At 45.1% G+C, this 22540-nt stretch overlaps 1 protein-coding gene across 6 annotated transcripts in view; it reads left to right on the top strand.

Annotated features, from left to right (window-relative positions):
• The window catches only part of APBB2 (amyloid beta precursor protein binding family B member 2), a 501466-nt gene that overhangs the window by 323413 nt on the left and 155513 nt on the right, over positions 1-22540 (top strand). For all 6 annotated transcript variants that reach the window (XM_063921023.1, XM_063921025.1, XM_063921021.1 and 3 more), the window contains one exon: positions 14664-14791. In XM_063921023.1, coding sequence (XP_063777093.1) covers positions 14664-14791 — 128 coding nt within the window. The remainder of the gene's footprint in view (positions 1-14663; positions 14792-22540) is intronic.

A 22540-nucleotide genomic window follows, 5' to 3' on the forward strand; every position in this document is an offset into this window, starting at 1 on the left:
TAAGCCTTACAGGCATAAAAACATCCCACGCTCACTGTGGCTTTGTCTCCTCAGCCTGCCCCTTATCACAGAGGGGTACCGGAGGCTATCCTCTGCCACTGTGGCCCCCCCCAAGGAGCACAATTTTGACACTGAGTTCCAAAATCCCCCTGAAATAACTACCGTCCGATATTGCTGCTTTGTGTGTTTGCAGGCTGAGGCACTGCTAATTCGGCATTGAATGTTTCCTGCTACATCCCAGTATAGTGATTTATGGAGTCATATTGATTGAAAATACCAGCCCTTCTTTACGTGTACTCACTACCTGAGTTGAAATTGCTGCTCTTGTGCAGTCCCTTTTCCACTGAGCCCTTCGTTATCTACAACATAGAAGACCCTTGATACAGCAGACTTTCATCCCTGAAGATTATATGTAACCGTCTCCTGTCTGCCATGCCTTCCCACTAATGGGGGTATGTACCTCTAGCCATCTTCTACAGATATCGGTGCAGACTACTAAAATGGTCTGATTTCTTACACTCTTCTAATGGTCAGGGGCAAGAGGGGTTCATAAGGGAAGAGCTCCCGATCATCATGAGGTAAATCCTCACAACTGAATCTTCGGTCATTCCTCTCTGTTTCGCAAGTTTCTGAGTTCTCCACTCCCACGTTTGTGACCGTCACCCCTGATTCCCCTAAAATGGCCCAATCCCCCTCTTCTGGTGACTTTCAGGCTCAAATGTCTCAACTGCGGGGAGAAATTGGGGAAATTTTGACACATGTCCGCTCGCTCCCTTCTAAGCAAGATATGCAGGTCACTTGAATCTCGCTTGCAAGCTGTCACGATCCGGGTATCTGGACGCCATTTCTTACCCATCAGATGCCTCCTAAGGCTGGCTCAGCGCTCCAGGACCGGATCCCATCTGTTATCCTAATGTTCACATTCCTGCATCCTCTACTGTCTCTCTGAGACGCTGTCACAGTAACGCCTTATTACATCTGGCATGGCGTCTCCCGCGGCCTCCGCCGCCGTCCCTGAGCTTCTGCATGCAGAGTGTCAGAGTGGCGATTACGTCAGCCGCGGCCTCCGCTGTGTCCGCGTGGTTGGATGTGCACTTGTCAGCCTGGCGTCTCCTGTCTCCAGTGGCCGGCGCCGCCATTACTGTTTTCATTACCACATGGATTACAAACCAAACTTCCCTCCAAGTGTCTGCATGGGCGCAGCCATCTTGGATTCTGTCAGCTGATCATTTCCTCCAATCTGTTGTCAGTATTGTTAATCTGCATAATTGCCTAGCCAATCCCTTCCTTGCTGCAGGTATAAATACACTGTGCCTGAGCAAGGAAGGCGTCAGTGCTTTGGTTGTCAAACCTAGTTCCTGTTTGTCTCTCTCCTGTGATTGTCTTCCAGGTTCCAGCTCCTGTCTCAAGACTTCCACCATAGAGACCCGCACCAGCATTCCACCTGCGGTGTAGCCTGACTCTCCAATGCATTGTGGATTCCTCTGTTTCCAGCTACAACATTACCTGCTTCCAGCTCAGCTTTCAGCAGAGTACAGCTTCCCTTAAAGGGCCGGTGTCCTTTCTACACTTTACCACTCTCCACCGGTATTATTATTTCTCCGCTCTCAAGTTCTACATTTCAGTTCATAATTCATCGCTCCCAAGTTCATCTATTATTTAACTGGTTCCAGCCAGTATCCACTCCGTGCTAACAACAGTCTGGTTCCAGCCAGTATCCACAGCAGCTGTTTTACCTTCAGCAACCCAGCTTTTCCTGGAACACCAGCTGGCACAATCCTGGGTTATCTCCATTGCTACAGTCGGGCCTGGTAAGGACTTTCCATCTAGAAGATCATAAGAACTATCTCACACTACCAGTGCCCTGTGGCTCCTGCCATCCTGTAGTACCCAGGAACTGTATTTATTATTTGCTGACTTTTACGTTTTCTTTTACTGCTGCTGTGTTGCGGAGTTGTCATAATAAACATCATTGACTTTTATCCAAGTTGTCGTGGTCACGCCTTCGGGCAGTTATTATTCATGTTACTTACATGTCCAGGGGTCTGATACAACCTCCCAGGTTCCGGTACATCTCAGCCCCTACAACTGAGGCTGCCTCCCGTCAGCTCAGGCCCTCAGTTGTGACAGTAAGCACTGACCTAATGAATCCAGCCGGAGACCAGGATCAAGCGGCCAGGCCGATGCAAGAACTGGCAGCCCGACTAGAACATCAGGAGGCTGCACAGGGCCACATCATCCGCTGTCTCCAGGATCTCTCTACTCGGCTGGATGGGATTCAGACAACTCTCCGTGGATCAGGCGCATCTGGTGCGTCAACCACAGTGACTCCAGCTATAACCCCACCCACCTTACCCATTTCTGCTCCACGTCTTCATCTTCCAACGCCAGCAAAATTTGACGGATCTCCAAGATTCTGCAGGGGATTTCTCAACCAGTGTGAGATTCAGTTTGAGCTACAACCTGGCAATTTTCCCAGTGACCGTACAAAAATTGCCTACATTATCTCTCTTCTCAGTGGCTCCGCCCTTGACTGGGCATCACCGTTATGGGAGAGGTCCGACACCCTGCTATCTTCTTACACTGCATTCGTGTCAACATTCAGGCGCATCTTCGACGAGCCAGGCCGGGTAACCTCAGCTTCATCCGAGATTCTCCGTTTACGCCAGGGGTCACGTACTGTAGGACAATATCTGATACAGTTCCAGATCCTGGCATCCGAACTGGCATGGAACGACGAGGCCCTGTATGCTGCATTCTGGCATGGCTTATCTGAGCTTATTAAAGATGAGTTAGCTACCAGAGACTTACCTTCTAAGTTAGATGAGCTAATCTCACTCTGCACGAAAGTTGATTTACGTTTCAGAGAGAGAGCAACTGAGCGTGGAAGATCATCTGCTCCAAAATCTTCTGCTCCTCCTCCTCGTCAACTGTCACCATCTAAAGATGAGCCCATGCAAATTGGCCGTTCCCGTTTAACTCCTGCTGAGCGCCGAAGACGCCTCTCTGAGTCTCTTTGTCTTTACTGTGCAGCTCCGTCTCACACCATCAATGCCTGTCCCGAACGTCCGGGAAAACTCCAAACCCTAGCTCGCCCAGGAGAGGGCCGGCTAGGAGTAATGATCTCCTCTCCATCTCCTCATGATTGTAATCTCCCAGTCTCGCTTCAAGTTGCTCAACGTTATCGGAACGTCATTGCCCTCCTTGATTCCGGAGCAGCTGGGAACTTTATTACTGAAGCCTATGTTAAACGGTGGTCCCTACCCACCGAGAGACTTCCTTCCTCCTTTTCCTTAACTGCCGTGGATGGCAGTAAAATTTTTGATACTGTTATTGCTCTAAGGACTCTACCAGTTCGTCTGAGAGTGGGAGTTCTTCATTCCGAACTTATTTAACTTTTAGTGATTCCAAGAGCCACACATCCTGTGGTCCTGGGCCTTCCATGGCTCCGTCTTCACAATCCTACAATTGATTGGACGACTACGCAAATCCTGGCATGGGGTTCCTCCTGTGCAGAGACATGTTTGTTTAAAGTATTGCCTGTCTGTTCTTCCTCCCCCAGGTCGTCTGATGTTCCACCTCCTCCATATCAAGATTTCACGGATGTGTTCAGTAAAGCTTCTGCTGATATCCTTCCTCCTCATAGAGAATGGGACTGCCCGATTGATCTCGTTCCAGGGAAGGTTCCACCTCGAGGCCGAACTTATCCGTTGTCTCTGCCTGAGACGCATTCTATGGAGGAATACATTAAAGAGAACCTAGCAAAGGGGTTCATTCGACCTTCTTCTTCCCCAGCCGGCGCAGGCTTCTTTTTTGTAAAAAAGAAAGATGGTGGTCTGCGGCCGTGCATCGACTACAGAGGTTTGAACGACATTACCATCAAGAACCGTTATCCTTTACCCCTGATTACTGAGCTCTTTGACAGAGTTAGCGGAGCTACCATCTTTACAAAGCTGGACTTGCGAGGTGCATACAATCTCATCCGGATCCGTGAGGGTGACGAGTGGAAGACCGCCTTTAACACCCGTGACGGACATTATGAGTACCTCGTCATGCCCTTCGGATTGAGCAATGCTCCAGCTGTCTTCCAGCATTTTGTCAATGAGATCTTCAGAGACATTCTATACCGTCATGTCGTGGTCTATCTAGACGATATCCTCATTTTTGCCAACGATTTAGAGGAACATCGTTTTTGGGTTAAAGAGGTTCTGTCCCGTCTCCGTGTCAATCATCTCTATTGCAAATTAGAAAAATGCGTCTTTGAAGTCAAGTCCATTCCGTTTCTAGGGTACATTGTGTCCGGTTCCGGACTAGAGATGGATCCTGATAAACTACAAGCAATTCAGAATTGGCCGGTACCCTTAACCCTCAAAGGGGTCCAGAGGTTCTTAGGGTTCGCCAATTATTACCGAAAGTTTATACGAGACTTTTCCACCATTGTGGCGCCTATTACTGCTTTCACCAAGAAGGGTGCTAACCCGTCCAAGTGGTCTGAAGAAGCCATGCAAGCTTTTCATCTTTTAAAACAGAGGTTCATCTCTGCGCCTGTCCTGAAACAGCCTGACATCGACTCTCCTTTCATCCTAGAGGTGGATGCCTCCTCCGTTGGAGTAGGAGCGGTGTTATCTCAGAGGGCTAAAGATGGCCATTTACACCCTTGCAGTTTCTTCTCCCGGAAGTTCTCCCCAGCTGAGCGCAACTATGCCATTGGCGACCAGGAGTTGCTAGCCATCAAGCTCGCTCTAGAAGAGTGGAGGTATCTGTTGGAGGGAGCTTCTCATTCAATCACCATACTTACAGACCACAAGAACCTTTTATACCTGAAGGGCGCACAATGTCTCAACCCTCGTCAGGCCAGATGGGCACTTTTCTTTTCCAGGTTCGACTTTAAACTCCAGTTCTGTCCGGGCTCTCAGAATCGCAAGGCCGATGCCCTTTCCCGCTCATGGGAGCAAGAAAATGAGTCAGAGTCTTCAGACAAGCATCCTATTATAAATCCGTTGGCATTCTCCACGGTAGGGATGGACTCTACGCCCCCATCAGGGAAAAGTTTTGTGAAGCCGATGCTAAGGAAGAAGCTCATGCATTGGGCCCATGCTTCCCGTTTTGCCGGACATACAGGTATCCAAAAAACCCTGGAGTTTATCTCTAGGTCCTATTGGTGGCCAACTCTGAAAAAAGACGTCTTGGAGTTTATTGCATCTTGCCCAAAGTGTGCCCAACATAAAGTATCCCGCCAGTCGCCTGCGGGGCAACTGGTTCCACTATCCGTTCCCCGTCGACCATGGACCCACTTGTCGATGGATTTCATTACAGACTTACCCATGTGCAACAAGTTCAATACCATCTGGGTGGTAGTTGACCGGTTCACCAAGATGGCACACTTCATTCCTCTCACCGGTCTTCCGTCAGCTTCCAAGTTGGCTCAAGTATTCATACAAGAGATCTTCCGACTCCACGGTCTTCCTGAAGAAATTATCTCAGATCGAGGAGTTCAATTCACAGCCAAATTCTGGCGAAGTTTATGTCAAGTCCTCCAAGTCAAGCTAAAGTTTTCCACGGCTTACCATCCTCAGACCAATGGTCAAACCGAGAGGGTGAATCAGGACTTGGAGGCCTTCCTCCGCATCTATGTGTCCTCCTCTCAAGATGACTGGGTTCAATTACTTCCCTGGGCCGAGTTCTGTCATAACAACCAGTATCATTCTTCATCTGCTTCAACACCATTCTTCACTAACTTTGGATTCCACCCTAAAGTCCCTGAGTTCCAACCGCTTCCAGCAACTTCTGTTCCCGCAGTGGATATCACCTTGCATCAGTTTGCCAATATCTGGAAGAGCGTACGATCAGCTCTGCTCAAGGCATCGTTCAGGTACAAGAAGTTTGCGGATAAGAAGCGTCGAGCAGTTCCTGCTCTCAAGGTGGGTGATCGGGTATGGTTATCCACGAAGAATTTGAGATTAAGAGTTCCCAGTATGAAGTTTGCACCTCGCTATATCGGTCCTTTCAAGATTGAACAAGTCATCAATCCTGTTGCTTACAGACTCCAGTTGCCTCCCTTCTTAAAAATACCCAGGACATTCCATGTTTCCCTGTTGAAACCGCTGATCTTGAATCGGTTTCATTCCTCACTTCCTCCAACTCCGAAAGTCCAAACTCAACGAGGCGTTGAGTATGAAGTGGCCAAGATCCTGGACTCACGTCACCGTTACGGTCAACTACAGTATCTTATTGACTGGAAGGGTTACGGCCCTGAGGAACGTTCATGGACCAATGCTTCTGATGTCCATGCTCCTGCCTTGGTCCGGAGATTCCATTCCAAGTTTCCTCAAAAGCCAAAGAAGTGTCCTGGGGCCACTCCTAAAGGGGGGGGTGCTGTCACGATCCGGGTATCTGGATGCCATTTCTTACCCATCAGATGCCTCCTAAGGCTGGCTCAGCGCTCCAGGACCGGATCCCATCTGTTATCCTAATGTTCACATTCCTGCATCCTCTACTGTCTCTCTGAGACGCTGTCACAGTAACGCCTTATTACATCTGGCATGGCGTCTCCCGCGGCCTCCGCCGCCGTCCCTGAGCTTCTGCATGCAGAGTGTCAGAGTGGCGATTACGTCAGCCGCGGCCTCCGCTGTGTCCGCGTGGTTGGATGTGCACTTGTCAGCCTGGCGTCTCCTGTCTCCAGTGGCCGGCGCCGCCATTACTGTTTTCATTACCACATGGATTACAAACCAAACTTCCCTCCAAGTGTCTGCATGGGCGCAGCCATCTTGGATTCTGTCAGCTGATCATTTCCTCCAATCTGTTGTCAGTATTGTTAATCTGCATAATTGCCTAGCCAATCCCTTCCTTGCTGCAGGTATAAATACACTGTGCCTGAGCAAGGAAGGCGTCAGTGCTTTGGTTGTCAAACCTAGTTCCTGTTTGTCTCTCTCCTGTGATTGTCTTCCAGGTTCCAGCTCCTGTCTCAAGACTTCCACCATAGAGACCCGCACCAGCATTCCACCTGCGGTGTAGCCTGACTCTCCAATCCATTGTGGATTCCTCTGTTTCCAGCTACAACATTACCTGCTTCCAGCTCAGCTTTCAGCAGAGTACAGCTTCCCTTAAAGGGCCGGTGTCCTTTCTACACTTTACCACTCTCCACCGGTATTATTATTTCTCCGCTCTCAAGTTCTACATTTCAGTTCATAATTCATCGCTCCCAAGTTCATCTATTATTTAACTGGTTCCAGCCAGTATCCACTCCGTGCTAACAACAGTCTGGTTCCAGCCAGTATCCACAGCAGCTGTTTTACCTTCAGCAACCCAGCTTTTCCTGGAACACCAGCTGGCACAATCCTGGGTTATCTCCATTGCTACAGTCGGGCCTGGTAAGGACTTTCCATCTAGAAGATCATAAGAACTATCTCACACTACCAGTGCCCTGTGGCTCCTGCCATCCTGTAGTACCCAGGAACTGTATTTATTATTTGCTGACTTTTACGTTTTCTTTTACTGCTGCTGTGTTGCGGAGTTGTCATAATAAACATCATTGACTTTTATCCAAGTTGTCGTGGTCACGCCTTCGGGCAGTTATTATTCATGTTACTTACATGTCCAGGGGTCTGATACAACCTCCCAGGTTCCGGTACATCTCAGCCCCTACAACTGAGGCTGCCTCCCGTCAGCTCAGGCCCTCAGTTGTGACACAAGACTCTCTACATACCCAGATAGTCTCGGTACAATCGGATATTAAACACCTGGGAGCTAGAGTTGTTACGCTTGAAGAGGAGGAGTCCATGGGTGACCAACTGTCCCATCTCCACGAAATCATCGCTCAAAATGCACTTGAAACGAGGGCTATCCAAAACAAGCTAGACGACTTAGATAACAGTGGCCGTCATAATAATTTGAGGATTCGGGGTCTCACAGAGACAGTTACTCCAGCTGGCCTCATCGATTCGCTCACTAAAATATTCTGAGAAATCCTGGGGCTCAACCCTAACGAGTCTATTGAATTTGACCGTGCCCATAGAGCTCTCCGACCTAAAGGCCCTGCTTCTGACCAAACGAGACGTTATTTGCAGGCTTCACTACTTCTCCCAAAAAGAAGGGATTCTTTGAAAGATACGTGAGTTGGAGGGGGTGGAATTCAATGGAGTCCGTGTTCAGCTTTTTCAGGATCTCTCATGGCGCACACTCCAATAGAGGAGACTGCTGAAGCCCTTGACAGCAGCGCTTCATAAGGCGGAGCTGAAGTACAGATGGGCTTCCTGTTCTCCTTACAAGTTATGCATGCTGGCAAGCTCCGGTCTCTCTAGTCTCCTGCAGACCCCCCCTGAATTCTGTTGTACACTAGGTCTACAGGTCATCTCTCTCCCTGATTGGCAAGCTTTTCATCTGCCTACCTCTGTCCCTTTTACTCCACCCAAAAAGGACAGGTGGTGACAAGTTCAGAATCCTAAACACAAATCCAACAGTGCTGGGCCTTTTGAGACACTGGACCCTCCCTGACTACACTGAAGAGACTTCCCATACAGGTATACAGTTCGACCATCCTCCTTTGAACTTTACAGTCTTTAGCCCTCTGAGGCTGTCATTGGCTTGATATATACCTCTTACTAATTTGTGTTATATTTCTACAATTGTTACTCTATTTAAATGTGATAGTTACTGGCACCTATGTTATAACATTCTTGGTCGTACGGTTCTTCATGTATGTTAATTATGAGTAACTCTGTTATATATTCATTGTGATGGGCTACGTTGTGTTTCCTTAGTTGCGCCCACACTGTCCCAGTTGACCCCTAGTCTGCACCAATTATCCTTATTCAATATATTTTACCTGTTGTACTTTCATCCTAGAAGATGGCAGGGCCAGAGCCCCCCAGTGTGTCCCAAACTGCCAATTTTTTTTTTCCATCTCTGAGACATGGGTTCCTATTTGTCCCCTTTTTGTCCAGATGCAGGGTTTTTTCTATCTTACTGGTATGTTTATATTGCATTTTTTTGTTTCTCTCCTTTTCTTTTTTTCTGATGTATCCAACCTGGTTATGTTTCCTCAACACTGTGTTTCTTCCCTTCTTTATTTCTTTCTTTTTCTTTCTTTCTTTCTTTCTTTCTTTCTTTCTTTCTTTCTTTCTTTCTTTCTTTCTTTCTTTCTTTCTTTCTTTCTTTCTTTCTTTCCCTCTTTATCTCTATCCTGATCCGATTTCTATTAAAATCTGTGATACCCAACTGCCTTGACATATGGTCCCTGTGCTTTGGGTAATTTCCATTAACGCGAGGGGGCTGAATGTCCGTGAAAAAATGTCCCAAGCCCTACGCTTCTTCCTGGCAGATAAGGCAGACATTGTGTTAGTCCAGGAGACTCACTTCCGCCATTCCTCGGTCACAGCTTAGGAATCCTTATTACCCCACTGCTTATTATTGCAATTATAGTCAATCCAAGTCTAAGGGGGTAGCGATCCTGTTCGCCAAAAATTCACCTGTCACTAATGTTAAGATTCACCATTTGGGGGAAGGGAGATGTCTTTTACTAATTTGCTCCATCTTTAACACCAGTTTTACAATCGTAAACATCAAGGCCTACTACCATTCCTTGAGAAGATCTTGGATGAGACTGATTCTCTTAAACAGGGAATTCTAATAGTGGGCGGTGACTTCAACTGGGCTCTAGACCATCACTTAGATGTTTCTTTAGGTTCTGCTTCCATTTCGGATCGCTCAGCAAGAAAATTGAGGCGCTTGCTCCACGTCCATCAGCTGACCGATGCTTGGAGAATACTACATCCTAATACTACATTACTAAGTCCCTCCATCATTCGTACTCTAGGATTGAATATATCCTAATAGGTCATAGACATCTGCAGATGGTTCAAGATGCATCCATCGGTCTCAAGACTTGGTCTGACCACTCCCCGATCTCTCTTGACTTGGTGCTTGGTGCTCCTGATTCTATCCACCGCTCCTGGTGAATTAACGAATCGTTGCTAAATGATCCTTATTGTAGGTCCCAATTAGAGGAAATCATAGATATGTACATAGACTGTAATGTTCTCTCTGAAGTCTCGAGCCTTACCACCTGGGAGGCCCATAAATGCGTTATTCGGGGAAAATGCATTCAATTGGGCTCTTTCCTTAACAGACAACGTCAGGGGCAGATTGAAGGGCTCTTACAGAAATTGCAATTACTGGAATCCTCTCACAAAACTACCCTCTCCTCTGACACGTATGCAGAACTCTTTTCCACACGTTCTTCCCTCAACAAATTGCTTCTACACAAAGTTAAATTCTCCTTCAGGAAATGCCGTAATAATACTATTGCTGGGGGAACAAACCGGGTAAGATGTTAGCTAGAGCCTTGCATTCTCAGAGAACCCTCTCGTTCATTCCCTCTATTAAAGATGAGAAAAGTCATACCTTCTATGATACGGAGAAAATAGCTGAGACATTGTACAATCTAAACTAAATTATTCTAAATCTGTAGCCTTGAACATAACAGTGTCACTTCCTATCATATCAGGACTTAAAATAGCATTCCCCTTCTCTTGGCACACTTCTCAACTTAAGTATTTAGGTGTTATCCTTACAGGAGACCTCTCACGCCTGTTTGAGATTAATTTAACTCCACTGCTGACACGATTGTGAGCTGATATTCAGTCCTGGAAATCAAGGTCATTTTCCTGGTTTGGGAAACTGTGGATCCTCAAAATGAATTCCCTTCCGAATATTCTTTTATTTACTTCAGACTCTACCCATCAAAATCCCTCTGAAGTGGTTTCAAGATATCCAATCATTAATTAGAGATTTCATCTGGGGTGGTAAGAGACCTGAGACAGAGAGATAGGGGTGGAGTACGTCTGCCTAATATTCAGGGATATTACCAGGCCTGTCACTTGAACAGGATTTTAGAGTGGTCCCGCCCAGACCCTTCCAAACAATGGGTGCTGATAGAGAAAGATTCATTGCCGACTCCTATTACTGTAGTCCCATGGCTTCCCACCCTCATCAACCCTTCCCATCCCACTGTTGGTCCCACCCTAGCGTGTTGGAAAGTGACCAGAAAATTGCCTTCTATTTCCTTGTGGACATCATCTTACATGTCCTTTTTAATCAACGAACGTTTCCCCCCTGGTACCAACGCAAAGGCATTCCACTCTTGGTTTGCCGTGGGTCTCTTCCGTATAGATCAGTTGGTGGGTGGGGACGGGATTGTCTCTTTCTCCGACTTGCAGAATACATGGGGTCTTCCATCAAGAGATTTCTGGTGCTATTTGCAAGTGCATCATTTTTTACTATCTCTTGGCTCCCTAAAAACTTGGTATACAGTGTTGACGCCATTTGAACGTCTTTGTGCCAATTCAGATATTCAGATATAGGGGGACTTGGTGCCCCTAATACTTGCTGGCGATGCTCTAACGGACCCGGAAATCCATTTCACATTTGGAGACTCTGCCCAGTTCTCCAACCATATTGGAAAGATGTTCTTTCTCTCTCTGCTATAATTCTGGGGGAAGCAGTTCCCACAGACCCCTTGTTCTGGCTTTTCCACTTCTCGTCTGGATCTATCTAAAGTTATAAAAAAAATCATTGCTATGTCATTTAAACAATGCTGCAAAGTCTGTAATCCTTGTACGCTGGTGTTCTCCCCCCTCCCCCAACGGTTGTAGATTGGTTTAATAGAATTGACAGGTACATTATATCTGATGTCTGTATTTTAAATATGTCAGCCATTTGTTATTCAATGTGATTCACTGTCTAACACTTTTATACAAATAAATTGGAGTTTTTTAAGTGAACTGTGGTCAAATCCTGGAAGATAATACCTTGATTAAGCTCCCTTAAGACACCCCCTTTTCTTTTATCTGCACTTTTGTACTCCATCTAACAGGGAGTTTGCCTTGAGGTTGAGCTCCATACTTAGCGCTTTCATTAGGTCTACCCTAGTTTCCATATATATTTATTTATTTATTTAAATGCGGTTACAGCACAGTGTTAAGCTGTGATTTATTTATCCTTTATTGATGACTATACTGACGATTGCTGTTTACTGTATTTGCTATATTTTATCGTTTTAATTTATGTCAATTCTACTGTGATGTGCCGAATTCAATTCAATAAAAATAATTAGCATTAATAAGTAAACAACGGTTTATTACAAAAGAAACGCTCATTCCCAGTTATTACGGCTCCACATCCAGGTTTGCATATGACTGTAGGGCCATTTGGATATTTATAAAATCCTTCAGGGCCCATACAAAAATTATCAACTTAAAAATTACCCTGCCCTTCCCAGTAGTTATGCCCCTTAGAGGTACTTAGCGTCAAAAAATGGGTGTGGCCAATTAAAATGGGACGTGATACACATATGCCCCCAATAGTGCAGTGCCAGATACACAAATGCACCCACAGTGCCAGATACACAAATGCCCCCACAGTGCCAGATACACAAATGTCCCCCACCCCACTGTGAGGATCACCGCTGCTGCTGCTCCATCCGGCTGCTGCTCCGTCCGGCGGTGGTGTTTCTCAGCTGTCAGGGGCTCAGGGCAGGGAGGAGAGCGTGGGTATGTCGGACGGCAGCGGCGTATAGGATCTCAAACCAGCCGCCGGTTCGTGAGCCAATCAGAGCTCACGGACCATCAGCGGCGGCTCCTGATTGGCTGCCGGTCTGCGAACTCTGATTTCGCTCACAAACCGGCAGCTGGTTTGAGGTCCTACCCGCCGTTGCTGCCGGACATATAGCTGCGCTCTCCTCCCTGCCCTGACAGCTGTGTCCAGCGGCGTGTCTCGCTGACACACAAGCGGATGGGCTGGAACAAACGGCTTTGCGGGCCTTTTACGGCCTGCGGTCCGGAGGTTCCCCACCCCTGCTGTAGGTAAATATGACATTTAAGGCATCTCACCATTGCTAAATACATAGCTGCAATATAAAGTGAATCTAATAATAAAAAACAAAAACAAATTGTTCATAGCGCTTGAAAAGCCAACAATCCTGTTTGATTTAAAAACAATTAATAGCAATTATAACAATTGTAAAGCAGCTCCCAGCTTGACAATACTGAAGTGCCAAAAGAAACCATTAACTAAAAAAGGTAATTCAGTTACCAAGGGAGCGCTGTCATAGTTTTAATAATAATAAATTATAAAAATCACAGACATGTAGAATATAAATATAACAATGAATACACATTTTTTAAAATAGAGTAATTTTACTCTTCTTACTCGAGGATCTCACAGAAATTAATTTGTATATGGCTGATAAGGATGTGTATGTCCAGCAAATTGCACTTACTGATATTAAATAGTAGCTGTCAACAAAAGATCATTGAAATTGGTTGATACAAAGGGGGATATTTAAGAAAACATAATTATCTCATAAAAGCTGGAAAATGTGTTATTTATGTTTTCTGGAGATGGGGATAAATATCTCCTCTCCAGTGGCAGTTGCAGCACAGTCCAAAATTCAAACAGGGGAGACACACCAACTGCCAGTGAGTCCTGAACAGCAATGTCTGGCAGTGTTTGGAGAAGCAATTGGTGTGGCTCTCCTTATTGAATTGTGGACTGCGCTACAACTGCCACTGGTGAGGAGATATTTATCGTCATCTCCACAAAACATAAATATCACATATTCCAGCCTTTATAAGATAATTATGCTTTATTAATATCCCCCAAAGTACTTAAAGCTGAGTTGTTAATGACAGAAAGTGTCTGAATGCAGCCCTCAAAGTCACTGTGTTAAGCTCACCTCCTTTATAGCAGTTCAAGCACAGATTAGACAGTGGGAGAGCGCTGCACTCCTGACTTGATAACCACAGCGCTATCCTCGACCTCTGCAAATTGTAGCTCTCTGTGTGTATCACTGGGTTCTTTACTTACAGTCAGACATGGAGGGAGCAAATTCCCATATCTTTAAATGTTTGTTCACCGTCCGCTATTGGGGTGTGCTGGTACCGGCAATATAAGATAATGGAGGTAATCACACTCATCCTAGGGATCCACTGGAGGAGTATGTCCAAATAAAGAGTCCAGTTAAATAAAAAGCAGCCTTACGCGTTTCTCAGCACTTATAGCATGGTGGTTTCGTCAGAGGATCTTATCAAATAATAACAGCCCGCAGCTCTCTGTGTTGTGCACGTGATGTGAGAAGATTTCATTATTCACTACCAAAGTTTGGTAGGAAATTATGTTAAATTATTTAGCTGGGTACACACCTAAACGACAAAGCGACGCAGTGATGTGATGTAATGCTATCTATAGCCATACACACTACACGGCACATCGTACGATGGCGCAATATATTGTTGTATGCTTCATGTAACAATACCACTCCCATTTGGATGTTCTGCACATCCAATGGAACGATTCAATGAACGACAGGTGTGAACGACAGATGAGATGTACACACTATATACTACTGTACAGTGGTCATGCAGATTGGTCGAAGTACCAGTATCACACAATATATTGTATAGTGTGTCCCCAGCTTTAGCACTTATGAAACTATGCAAGTGGCCTGACTTGTGTACTTGTCAGTTTTTCCATATATTTGCAAGACCGCTGTATTGACCATTGTTCCATATACTATCAGTTGAGCTATAGATGTATGTGGTTTTGTTTTACTTTCAGCTGGAATTTATTAAATGGCGAGAACTGAGTATTTCTGTTCCTCATTACAGGGCAAAGATATGTACCTAATTCTGGAAAATGACATGCTAAATTTGGTAGACCCCATGGACCACACCCTCCTACATTCACAGCCCATTGTGAGCATCCGAGTGTGGGGAGTAGGCCGGGATAATGGGAGGTGAGTGCTGCAGCTTCGGCGAGTGGTGAGTGTGTGTGATACGGCAGTATGGGTGGAACAGATTGCTGACTTACAGTGCACCTCCCCTCTCGGGAGTAGGTAATCTCAGGAACAGCTTTCCAGCCCACATAACCAAGAGGTAGACTGTTCAAACATAGCTGACACAGCTGAAGACTTTCTTCTTGCTAAGATGATTTACATTTATATGTGTATTATATTGGTGTCTGTGGGGAGTTGTGGGAAGCTGATGCTCTCTACACTGATTAAAAAGCAAAAAAAAAAATTAAGAGTAATTTATCCAATTGTTTGTTTTCTGTTATCACTATCTTGATGTGGCGATAATAGGTCAATTGTACATGTGATGTGGCGATAACAGGGCAATTGTACATGTGATGTGGCGATAACAGGGCAATTGTACATGTGATGTGGCGACAAAAGAACAATTGTACATGTGATGTGGCGACAAAAGAACAATTGTACATGTGATGTGGCGATAACAGGGCAATTGTACATGTGATGTGCCAACAAGAGGGCTATTGTACATATGATGTGGCGATAACAGGGCTATTGTACATATGATGTGGCAACAAAAGAACAATTGTATATGGGATGTGGCGACAACAGGGCAATTGTACATGTGTTGTGGCAATAACAAAACAATTGTACATGTGATGTGGCGATAACAGGGCAATTGTACATGTGATGTGGCAACAAGAGGGTTATTGTACATGTGATGTAGCAATTGCAGAACAGTTGTAAATGTGTTGTGGCAGTAACAGAACAATTTGTACATACGTGTGATGTGGCAATAACAACAATTGTACATGTGATATGGCGATAACAACTGTACATTAGAGATGAGCGGGTTCGGTTTCTCTGAATCCGAACCCGCCAGAACTTCATGTTTTTTTTCACGGGTCCGAGCGACTCGGATCTTCCCGCCTTGCTCGGTTAACCCGAGCGCGCCCGAACGTCATCATGACGCTGTCGGATTCTCGCGAGGCTCGGATTCTATCGCGAGACTCGGATTCTATATAAGGAGCCGCGCGTCGCCGCCATTTTCACACGTGCATTGAGATTGATAGGGAGAGGACGTGGCTGGCGTCCTCTCCATTTAGATTATAAGAGACTGAGAGAGATTTACTGGAGCTGACTAGGAGGAGTACTGTTACTGTAGAAGTGTAGAGACTGAGTGGAGAGAGTTTACTAGTGAGGACAGTGCAGTTTACTTTATAATCCGTTCTCTGCCTGAAAAAAGCGATACACAGCACACAGTGACTCAGTCACATACCATATCTGTGTGCACTGCTCAGGCCAGTGTGCTGCATCATCTATTATCTATATATAATATTATATATATCTGTCTGACTGCTCAGCTCACACAGCTTATAATTGTGGGGGAGACTGGGGAGCACTACTGCAGTGCCAGTTATAGGTTATAGCAGGAGCCAGGAGTACATAATATAGTGAGTGACCACCAGACACACAGTGCAGTTTATTTAATATATCCGTTCTCTGCCTGAAAAAAGCGATACACACAGTGACTCAGTCAGTCACATACCATATCTGTGTGCACTGCTCAGGCTCAGGCCAGTGTGCTGCATCATCTATATATATTATATATCTGTCTGACTGCTCAGCTCACACAGCTTATAATTGTGGGGGAGACTGGGGAGCACTACTGCAGTGCCAGTTATAGGTTATAGCAGGAGCCAGGAGTACATAATATTATATTAAAATTAAACAGTGCACACTTTTGCTGCAGGAGTGCCACTGCCAGTGTGACTAGTGACCAGTGACCTGACCACCAGTATATATAATATTAGTAGTATACTATCTCTTTATCAACCAGTCTATATTAGCAGCAGACACAGTACAGTGCGGTAGTTCACGGCTGTGGCTACCTCTGTGTCGGCACTCGGCAGCCCGTCCATAATTGTATATACCACCTAACCGTGGTTTTTTTTTCTTTCTTTATACATACATACTAGTTACGAGTATACTATCTCTTTATCAACCAGTCTATATTAGCAGCAGACACAGTACAGTGCGGTAGTTCACGGCTGTGGCTACCTCTGTGTCGGCACTCGGCAGCCCGTCCATAATTGTAAATTTTACAATTATTTTAGGACTAATTTTAGGACTAAAAATAATATTGTGAGGTGTGAGGTATTCAGAATAGACTGAAAATGAGTGTAAATTATGGTTTTTGAGGTTAATAATATTTTGGGATCAAAATGACCCCCAAATTCTATGATTTAAGCTGTTTTTTAGTGTTTTTTGAAAAAAACACCCGAATCCAAAACACACCCGAATCCGACAAAAAAAATTCGGTGAGGTTTTGCCAAAACGCGTTCGAACCCAAAACACGGCCGCGGAACCGAACCCAAAACCAAAACACAAAACCCGAAAAATTTCAGGCGCTCATCTCTACTGTACATGTGATGTGGCAATACCAGAAAAATTGTACACATATGGTGGCGGAAAAAGATCAATTGTAAATGCAATGTGTTGATAACAGAACAATTGTACGTGTGTTTTATGGCGATAATAGAACAATTGTACATGTGATTTGTAGATAATGGAACAATTGTTCATGTACCACCACATTCCACAAGTTTTGTTAAATAGGCTTCTGCATGCGAAGGCCTGTTTGAAATTGCTTTGCCCTAAGGATTGCTGTTGATGATAGCGCTGCTATCGCTACCGGTAGCCCCAGCTATGGTAAAATTGGCCCACAATCTTACCGTAGCTAGGGTTACCACTAACAATAGCAGCGCTATCATCAACAGTAATGCCTAGACCTATAGGGCAAAGCAATAATTTACACTGCAAGTGAACATTCCCTTTGATAAATCAGCACTTTAGATTGTAAGCTCTGAGAATTGATTAGAATGAGTGAACATATTCTGTAATGTGTTGGGGCTTTATAAATAAAGGCTAATAATAATGACAAAGGGGCAGTGTTAACTAGGAAATGCACTCTTTCCATGCAAATAAAGGTTTAATGTCCTCTGAAATGGTTGTAAAAGTGAAGGTCAGTCACCATTGTAATTTTTTAACTGGCTCATCTTTCAGTATAATGTATTTTTGTCATGTGCACTGTCCTATCCACAACACGGCTCCATCAGAGGGGGCCTGATCAGTATACAGAGCAGTACCTAGAGATCAGCCACTTGTAGGCACCTTTACGTCTGTCACCTGTTTTATTGGTTTCCTCCTGTGCTGGTCCCCAAAGGCTGCTGCTTTTATCTCTCCTTGTGCTGTCATTGTGAATAAATCTCCTGTGATAGTTGTCTTGGTGTTGTCTGTGAGCTGCCTTACATCTTCTCTGTCAGAAGCAATGCAAATCTTTGACTTGCCGCGTGCTGTCCCTGCGTTTTGATTATACTTCTGAGTGCTTCCTTTTCATGTTATATAAGTGCGCCCGTCCTTCCTTACCGAGTTGTCCATGCTTGACGGGTAATATTAAGAGCGTTGACTGCTTTCGTTTATTTTAGCAGTAGAATTCGGTATAGCCTGAAAAGTAAATCGGTATATCATGTTTGCCTTTCAGTCCGCAGCGAACTGCTGTTGTAGTTATTTTATTATTTTTATCTGTTCCTTCCATCTACTTTGCTACTGGCCATTCAGTGAAATTCTTTTAATTAATTGAAAATGACAATGGACGTTTTGGAGGAATTAGGAGGTGAGGATTTTTTTTGTGGTGATGGATTTACTGTATCATCGCCCCAATACATTTTTCTAAGCAGCCATAAAAAAAAAAAGTAATTATTGTTGTCATCCTCTGGAACCAGACTAACAGACTGAGCTGTTTCTGCCTGCTGGAGCCGAGGAAATGTAGAGAAGCATACTATTGGGGAATGAAAACCCAGAAGACGTGCAGTGCAAAGTGGGATTGAACGATTGTGGGGTGTTAGGGGAGGCATATGACACAGAACCCCTGCATTGGTCCACGGCTGAGCTTTGGTGTACATTGACCTTGTAAAATTTGGGGTTATGGGGGTTGGCCCGAAAGAGTAAGTTTCAGAGTATTTCCAGAACCACAACCAAGAATGCCTAAAAAATGCCCACAACATGCATCTGTGCGCTAGTACTACAGCAGTACTACTACTGTATGCTACCTATCTGATAAAAGCATCTTGCTGAATGCCCACAACATGCATCTGTGCGCTAGTACTACAGCAGTACTATTGTATGCTACCTACTGTATCTGATAAAAGCATCTTGCTGAATGCCCATAACATGCATCTGTGCACTAGTACTACAGCAGTACTACTGTATGCTACCTACTGTATCTGATAAAAGCATCTTGCTGAATGCCCACAACATGCATCTGTGCACTAGTACTACAGCAGCACTACTGTATGATACCTATCTGATAAAAGCATCTTGCTGAATGCAGCCTAGCATTTCATACAGATGTGTCATCATCCATAATTTCTGCAGACGCGCAAAACAGCTCTGTGCCTGTTCCCGTGAGACTCTGCAACTATGACGCACGAGGAGACTGTGCTGATGAATTAGATATATGACACTTGTATATCTGTGTGCGACGGAGTCTCTGAATTTGTATAAGAAGTACTACAATGCAGCAGTTGTGGCTTTTTTTTCCAAGCCAAGTTGTGTTGGGCCCCATATACACTGTCGCGCAGAGATATACAAGTGTTGCATATAAAATGAATCAGCATGGTGTCATGGTGCGTCCTAGCTGCACCGTGTTGCGAATAAGATGCATTTTTGGCAAAGAAAGACGCCCGGCACTAGGGGAGATGCTCTGGATATAGCGGCTGACTCGCACCAGGAATCTCGCGCTGTGTGGCGTGTTGAGGCTAGATCTATGAGGACACATCTGTATCTGTTCTCAGACTGTCATACATATGAGTAAATCCAATTCAATTACTTCTGAGCTGGAGATATGTGTCTGTTTGTTTGAGGGGAGGGGGGGCAGAGCAGAGTGTGGCCAATGCACGATACTAGATATAGGGCCTGATCGACACTAACTGAACACAATGCAGATGTTGGCATAGTTGAAAAATTATTTGCCATTACACATGCACACATTTTTCTGCTAACCCCTATGGTGTATGCATAACGCAGAGTGTATGCACCAAGGTGCTGTTGCGATGAGAACTGGTAACAGAACTGGACAGATAAAGTGTTCCTGAGCAGTGTCTGCGAGGTGGACTGCGTACCGCTCGTCTCTGAATCAGGACCATAATGTCAGTTCTTCAGTTGTTGAAGGATTCTTGCTAGTGTTACACCTCCCCGCTACAACTTGTAGTGGTCAGGAATGTGCAAGTGCTACTGTCGCGCCGAGTACAGGGCTCTGGGGACAGCTCCATCACTGCCCCACGACCCTTGCTTCTGACTAGTAGGGTGCCAGTGCTGCCTTTGGAAGCTCCAGGCGCGCACTCTCCATTCTGCATAGCCGGTCCTGAGCTGGCAGCCTGCACGGGCCCACTGACGCCCTGTTACGCTGCTGGTAGTGATACATTTATATTTCAGGTCATGTTGTTGCTAATATATGTTGAGAAACTGTTCACTTTTTCTGAAAAGGTGTTGTCCTACCACATATAGTGCCACATAGGATGATGATGATGGAGCCACGGCGGCTTCTGCTACCTCTCAGAATATGCTTGTAGGAGAGCCATAAGAGGATGCAGCATATTGCACATCTCTGGAATTCCAGCTCCATAGTATGTAATGTACTGTATTTCCGAGTGTCTGGAGAAGTTTTCAGCACAAGGCTAAGAATAAAAAGTGATACAGGAATGTGTCTGGAGAGAGCACACACAGGAACGTGACTGTGAGACAGTACAGAGCTGCTGGCGGATCCCGTGAGATGTGTTCTCTTCCATTTATGATTATATCATTATATGGCCTGGTCACCAGCTTATTGTTTTGGTGTTGTCTAGGTTAAAACATTACAGGAACTAAATGCATTGGTGTTTCCTTACCTCTGTTTATCCTGTCAATGGTGCGAGTAGGGTACTATTTTATTACAGTGTATTTAATTAATCTGTGTTACTCCCACCTGTTGGTTTAATAAGTATACTTATTTTGTGTCTTTCTCCCGCACTCCCGGTGGAGTATAGTATACCCTGGCCAGGGCCTGATTAAAGCCGGCTACACATCAGAACGATGTGTTCCCGGCTGATAAACTGGCCGACATGCTAATATTTTGTGCTGCTTGTACAGACTTCATACTACATACCTCCCAACTGTTCCGATTTTAACAGGACAGTCCTGTTTTTTTGGGGCAGTTTCTCACTGTCTCACCTGCGGGCCGCAGTGTCCCGCAGTGGGGGGGGGGGGGGGGCATCTCTCAGCGGTGAATAAATGTTGTACTCATGCACACAGCGTCTGTTCACAGGAGAGAAAGGGGTTGGAGGCATGGCCAGCAGCTCACAGAGGGCTGGACATGCTCCCACATTGATGAAAAGGGGGAGTGGCTAACAATCACAATACTTCCTGCTAGACCACGCCTTCTTCCAACTGAGAACAAGCCCCCTTCCCTGAGGGTCCTTATTTACTGGACCTGAAAGTTGGGAGGTATGATACTACACTTGTGCAGGTAACAAAGGCTATGCAATGAACATGTTTGATATTGCCATCTAATAATCTTTTGATGTTTGTGGAGTGTAAAGGATACTTTGTGTTCTGGGGACTGTGAGGAAGACAATCCTGTTTCGGAGGTCTACAGGCAATTCCTTTGACTTCATGTTTGGTTTGTGTTCAGACATACACTGTCAAATGTGGGAACTTATATAGACAGGTGTATGCCTTTCCAAATCATGTCCAATCAACTGAATACCACAGGTGGACTTCAATTAAGCTGTAGAAACATCTCAAGGATGATCAGTAGAAACAGGAAGCACCTGAGCGCAATTTTGAGCTTCATGGCAAAGGCTGTGAATACTTATGTACATGTGATTTCTTAGTTTTTTTATTTTTAATAAATTTGCAAAAATCTACCCAAAACTTTTTTTTTTCTTCACATTGTCATTATGGGTTATTGTGTGTAGAATTTTTTTGGGAAAAAATGAATTTATTTCATTTTGGAATAAGGCTGTAACATAACAAAATGTGGAAAAAGTGAAGCGCTGTGAATACTTTCCGGGTGCACTGTATTTTTGCTTCCCTGCGACTTCCCTTTCATTATCCTCCAAACACTCCACAAAGCTGAATGAATTGAGAGTCATCCATCCCATCTTTATTAATAGACTGGAAGTTTTGTTGAAAACAAATGTACCTACACAGTGCACAAAGCTGCTAAGGTACGGCGAAAGTGGAACTTGAAGATTTAGGGGTATATGCAATTCTGGGCGAATTGCGGCATATCCCGTTTTTAAATTCGACACAATTCGACCGTCGAATTCCGGCCGGCGGGTGCCGGAATTCGACATATTCAATAAAAAACGGATTCGACAGTCCCGCTGTCGAAAAACGGACCAATTGACGGATTTTGAATCGACTTTTCAGATGGTACAAAATAACGGTAAAAAACACAAAAAAAAATTGCGTGGGGTCCCCCCTCCTAAGCATAACCAGCCTCGGGCTCTTTGAGCCGGTCCTGGTTGCAAAAATACGGGAATAAAAATGACAGGGGATTCCCCGTATTTTAACAACCAGCACCGGGCTCTGCGCCTGGTCCTGGTGCAAAAAATACGGGGGACAAAAAGAGTAGGGGTCCCCCGTATTTTTTGTACCAGCACCGGGCTCCACTAGCTGGACAGATAATGCCAC

This window comes from Pseudophryne corroboree, chromosome 1 (genome assembly GCF_028390025.1).
Source record: "Pseudophryne corroboree isolate aPseCor3 chromosome 1, aPseCor3.hap2, whole genome shotgun sequence".
NCBI lineage: Eukaryota > Metazoa > Chordata > Amphibia > Anura > Myobatrachidae > Pseudophryne > Pseudophryne corroboree.